Here is a 6,000-nt window from a genome sequence, read left to right on the forward strand (position 1 = left end):
ACAGATTTTTAACCTTGTCAGCTCGGGGGATTCAATCTTGCAACCTTACAGTTAACTAGTCCAATACTCTAACACTGATTACATTGCACTCCACGAGGAGCCTGCCTGTGCCGCGAATGCAGTAAGCTAAGGTAAGTTGCTAGCTAGCATTAAACTTATCTTATAAAAAACAATCAATCAATCGACTGTCATTGCTCCAATGTGTACTTAACCATAAACATCAATGCCTTTCTTAAAATCAATACACAAGTATAGATTTTTAAACCTGCATATTTAGCTAAAAGAAATCCAGGTTAGCAGGCAATATTAACCAGGTGAAATTGTGTAATTTCTCTTGCGTTCATTGCACGCAGAGTCAGGGTATATGCAACAGTTTGGGCCGCCTGGCTCTTTGCGAACTAATTTGCCAGAATTTTACGTAATTATGACATAACATTAAAGGTTGTGCAATGTAACAGGAATATTTAGACTCATGGATGCCACCCGTTAGATAAAATATGGAACGGAAGGAACGGAATAAACGTTTTGTTTTCGAGTTGATAGTTTCCGGATTAGTCAAAGGTATATGGTTTAGAGAGAAATAGTCGACGCGTTATAAATCCTGTAATAACTTGTGGCTGAACTTGAAAGGGGTTCCTTCATTATTTTACCGTTCATGTCTTCCATAGAGAATGTCTTGATCTACTTCAAATAAGGTCTGTGTTTCGTGCAGGCTTAAACCGCCTCTACGTTTTGATACCCGTGTAAATCTCACTAGGATAAGGTAACGTTTGTCAACATATTTTCATAAATCCACTCAACAAAAAAAATGATCTTCGCTTATATTTAGGCAATATTGATCAGAGTTACCTTGTCCTATGGATATTGAGCGCTGCGTGTAACAAATCTGGTATCAGGATAAATAAAAAGCAAGGTCTGCTAACTTTCTTGAATTATGTTTAATTAACGCAAATGGCAAATGAAATGGCAAATGCAATTTTCGTATATACGGGTTTGCTGTATCACCGCGCAGGGTAAAACAGGGAACTGGCAGGAAGTACGTAAACAGCTGTTCTTATACCGTGATGACATAGGCCAACAGACGCGTTGGAACTATCACAGTAGAGGCTGAGCGTGGTTTAAACTTTGCTCAGCCTATCGCCGGTACTCAGACTGGTCCCCTTCTCGCAGATGTCCGCATCTGGTCGTTGCGTAGATTAGATCCGTCTTGTGTCTCCCCCCGATTCTACACTCAAACAGTTCCTTATTTGGTATTGTCCAGTGCCCTACCCTCCCTGGTTGGCCCAGAGATATGCACCCCTCCCCTCTCCAGATTGACCACAGCTTTTATGGCCTGTCACTCTATGTTGGTCAGTCTTTACACACATACATCTGTATTGTTTGTGTGTGTGTGTGTGTAACAAAACAATATTCATCTTCATACAATATGGTAGCAGGCTATAGTGCATAAACATAAATCCTAACAATATCTACACAGTTATAAAATTGGCAAGGTGGTGTAAGCCTACACGAAACACAGACCTTATTTTAAGTGAATCTAAGAAATATCCTATGGAATAAATGAAGGAACCGCTTTTCAGATTTTGCTAGAAGGTGTCATGGGAATTATGACTCGCACTTTGGTCGTCAATTCTTACCATGCCCATTATTAAAATAGGATTTCCTGCATATAGAAATGACAGTTTTTGTTTTCAACATTCATCACAGGTAACTTAAACTCTATTTTTATTCAAACAATTGAGAGTATTTGTCTCCTAAGCAGACTCTTCCGTATCATTGTCACTTCAGAGCTGTGTGTGTGTATTTATGTATTATATTAAGTTAAAATAAAAGTGTTCATTGTTCATTCAGTATTGTTGCAATTGTCATTATTACAAAAATGTGTGTGTGTGCATGATATTTATATATATAAAACATTATTTTTTTTTTTTTTTTATAAATCGGCACCGGCTTTTTTTGTCCTCCAATAATCGGTATCGGTGTTGAAAAATCATAATCGGTCGACCTCTAATTTGTACTACTATTAAGCAACTGGCTGAAACTGAAATCTAAAATATTGCATTATAACTTTGCAGAGAGAGAAAAGAGACACACATTTCTTTAGTGTGATTCAACAATAATACATCATAACGAGCAGTTAAATTTGATTCAACAAAGCCAGTCAACTGACAGGTCAATAAATCTTACTTGGTAGCATTGGATATACTGTATGATGCTCTGTGAATTCTTGTTTGATTAAGTAAATTACTTGCTACTACTATAAAGCTAAAGAACGGTCAAGACCATTTTCAGGGAGAAATGATTGTGCCTCCTCACACATCAGGGTCGTATTCACTTGGCACCAAACAGAAGACAACAGACTTGGAGAGGGAGAGACTACCTTAACTTATCCAATAAGAAACCTTTGTTTTTGTGCTCGGTGCAAAACATTTTGCTATGGTGTGCACTAATAAATATGACCCATGTGGCCTCGCATTCTCAGAATCACAGAGGAACACTTGGCTCACCTTTGGGTCCAGTAGATAGTTGTAAGGCATGAATATGATTTCTGCCTGCTGTTTCAAGGAGCGTGAGAGGTAGTATGGGCAGACCCTATGAAAACAAGGCAACTGTGAGACAAAGAAAACGGGATGCTCCAGTAAATCAATACATTTCCAAAACATTTCCATTAAAGTCCTCTCCAGAAATAAGTCAATGATTGCATGAAGAAAGAGTATGGCAAAGAGAAAAAAACAGATGAGTTCAGTGTGATTTGGAATGAAGATGAAAGGCACAGGTGAAAGACTGAATTCAATCCATCTTCATTAATAAGTATGAAAAGAATTGACCTTGTAAAAACACAATAGTCTCAAACTAAACCTCCCTGGCAAAACTGTAGTTGAGTGAATAATTACAAATCCCATATGGCTACATCCAAAAGTTTGCCTCTAGTCCTTACACCCCCTGCCTATCTGAATTGCAAGACAAATTAATTACAAAACACAATGCCTCAAAATACATCCTCCTGTTTCCCAGGTTTCTATTAGTTGCCAGTGTGGGTGGCACTTCAGAGGGAATCCAGTGGGATGCCATACTGTAACTGATGGCTCCAGCTATAACTGAAAGCCTATATATCTGGCAACCTGCATCCCATGAAACAGCATTTGCAGCTTAAATGCTCCAGAGACATTAATATTCCAATATGCCCTCCACAAACAAGACTAATGATAACGGTTTGTAGCCAAGCTGGTAAAGCTAGGGGTTTGGAAGAAGGGGTGGAATAGTACAAGAAGGGGTGGAATGGGAGATTTCATACCTTTGCTTGTTGCCAGCTTTCACCAGATCTTCAACATCCAGAATGGAGTTCACCAGGTCTTTATCCATGCTCTTCTCTGGAGTTGGGAGAAAATCAAATATCCGATTTCACAATTAATTGCAGGCATTTAAATTAATTCAACTATTGGTCAATGACAGTTACTATCTTGGGGGGGGGGAATTAGACAGCTGTACACAATAGCTTATGAACTTCTGTTTTTACTAGATTTTGTCAATGTCCTCAATCAGAGGATAATAAAAGTCAGTGCTTAAAGACAGTATCAGGCATAAAGATACACATAATACTAGTGTGATATTTTATAGTAGTGTTCTATTTAATTCTGTGGTATGAGCCATCCTCTCTCAATCTATTTACACGCATACCTTCAACATTGTTGTAGAAGACGCACGACCTGGTGGATATCTTTTGCCTACACATGTGAACCTGGGAAGAGAATACCATGTCAGTCAGATTCAGGATATATCAACTGAGGCTCTGAAATCCAAAAATAATGTCTAACGTGTATATTTATGGATAAAAATAAGTTGTAAAGGACAGCATGTGTTATTTATAACCATAAAGATTGAAAACTGTAAATCATGAATTGTAGAAGCAAAACATATGGATTTGGTAAAGTGATTAGAACAGGGTATAGACTGATTTGGTAAAGACAGAACACAAACTAATTTGATGCCTCACACATTCTGACTTGACATCTACTAATTGCACGTTGACAGAAGCTCACTGCACCTCTACTGTCCATCCTAATATGGTTGATTCATCACAAGCTGTGTTGACCTCTCAGACTTTATTCCTATCCTTTCTGTACCTTAAGGTGGTTGCTCTCCTGACGCATCACCTCCGGGTTAATACAAAGCTGCTCCCTGGATCCTAACACGCACACTTTGGGCCTGAAAGTCAGAAAACAACAACACCATTTTAACACTGACGATAATTGCAACGTACACAAGGGTGTGAGTCTTCTAGGATTAACAAGAAGGCCCTTACCTGTAGGAAGTGTTCTTTAACTCATTAATAACCTGGGTCAGCTGAGAATGTGTCCTGGATGCATAGATGATCTTTGGAATATCAGTATAATAAGCTACAAGGGACAAAGATATCATAAAAGGGATTCAAAAATGTATTAACATACAGGTGTAAATATAAAAGCATGGTGATCTACTAAAGAAAACAAAATGTGTTAAGAAAAACAACATAGTTTGTATCAGTATTGATCAGATTATGTGAACTGGACTGCACATTTTGCTGAATTAGCCTAGTATTGCAATCAGCAACATCACGATGGCAGTTATATGATAGATTAGCCGTTTTTCATGCAGAACAGATGCTATGTGTGTGGTGCCCATACTTGTTGTGTCTCCATCTGTTGCAGCGGTCCCCCACGATGCCAATGGTGTGTTGGGGAAAAGCTCTGCTCCTCCCATCTTTTCTGCTATCTTCCTGGCAGAAATGGTGTCTTTGAAGTAGTCCCTCCAGGCAAGGGTGGCACACAGCAGGCATAGGGTTTTACCCGTGCCTGTCGGACTCTCCAGAACCCCATTTACCTTCTGAAATACACTTATTAAAATGTGTTTCAACAGCGTTCCCCTTGCACTGCTGAGAATCTGTTGGTTTGTGTAGCGGCCACTGTCCATACATGGGGATTAAGAGTTTACATTTCCACTGTCGCTAGGTTGTTTGCATTACTTTTTAAAATTATTATTTTGTATTAATTCCTGCATTTATTAATTCAGGTTGATAGCTAGCCAATTTATTTATCTGAGCATGTTGACTCTACAAGTTACTGTACCCATCTTAAACCCACCTCAATCTGACCCGACGGCCAATGACATTTCACACAAAAAAATGCACTTCCTGGATAGCTTGCTAACTTTGATAGCAAGATGGTCATGTTTGAAGGTCCATAAAGCACACTTACGTTTTGTAGACACTCAATCACCTTGCTCATATAATCCTTCTGACATTCGTATGGGGTGAAAGGGAAATCCACAGTTATCCCTTTCAAAGTCAGTGGAGGCATCGTTTTTCAGCAGGCTCGCGCAGCTTGCTAGCTGGCTACATTAGCAGATTAGTAAACTAGCTCTTTAGCTAAAGCAAACTAACAAGTACAGGCTGTCAAACCACAGAACTGGTCAGCACCTGAAACATAACTAAGGATGTATGGAGTTGCTTGGCTGATGTATCTCCCCGAATTCAATTCACCGGAATTAAAGACAGTCAGTGCGGTTCAACTTTCATGCTTGGCGCGAACTCTCTGCTTTCACACATGCGCACTTGCGCAAAGATTACAAGCAAAGGCATGGCTCTTTGCTGCCTCATGATAGGCTCATCTACTAACTCGATGGACATTAGATTATTATGTGCTCTGACTGTTGATGCGTTTGCTTGAATTGAATTTGTATAGTGGCCAATGCTTATAGTCTTTATTCACAACAGAATGTCTGTGATGTTGTCCGGCAGTGTCATTGATATGAAATCAAAGACATTTTGCGCACACACACACACACACACACACACACGTGCAGACTACACAACCACACTCATAGACAGACAAACATGGTAGGAGGTATGCTCTCTTTCTCTCTCGTAAATTAGCAGAGCACCCAGAAATTATCAAAAGCGCCATATAAACCGGGTGGTTCGAGCCCTGAATGCTGATTGTCTGAAACAGTGTTATACTACGG

At 39.4% G+C, this 6,000-nt stretch overlaps 1 protein-coding gene across 4 annotated transcripts in view; it reads right to left on the minus strand.

Moving 5' to 3' along the window:
• The window catches only part of rtel1 (regulator of telomere elongation helicase 1), a 61,899-nt gene extending 56,310 nt beyond the window's left edge, over positions 1-5,589 (minus strand). For 2 of the 4 annotated variants that reach the window (XM_071371630.1, XM_071371629.1), the window contains exons 1-7: positions 5,235-5,587; positions 4,665-4,863; positions 4,304-4,397; positions 4,125-4,206; positions 3,679-3,739; positions 3,296-3,371; positions 2,508-2,592 (exon numbers count right to left, since the gene is read on the minus strand). In XM_071371630.1, coding sequence (XP_071227731.1) covers positions 2,508-2,592; positions 3,296-3,371; positions 3,679-3,739; positions 4,125-4,206; positions 4,304-4,397; positions 4,665-4,863; positions 5,235-5,336 — 699 coding nt within the window. In that variant the 5' untranslated portion in view covers positions 5,337-5,587. Of the gene's footprint in view, positions 1-2,507; positions 2,593-3,295; positions 3,372-3,678; positions 3,740-4,124; positions 4,207-4,303; positions 4,398-4,664; positions 4,874-5,234 lie in introns of all 4 variants that reach the window. The other 2 variants (XM_071371631.1, XM_071371632.1) reach the window with 2 other exon arrangements.
• Between the last annotated feature and the right edge of the window lie 411 nt (positions 5,590-6,000).

This window comes from Salvelinus alpinus, chromosome 28, assembly GCF_045679555.1.
Source record: "Salvelinus alpinus chromosome 28, SLU_Salpinus.1, whole genome shotgun sequence".
Lineage (NCBI taxonomy): Eukaryota > Metazoa > Chordata > Actinopteri > Salmoniformes > Salmonidae > Salvelinus > Salvelinus alpinus.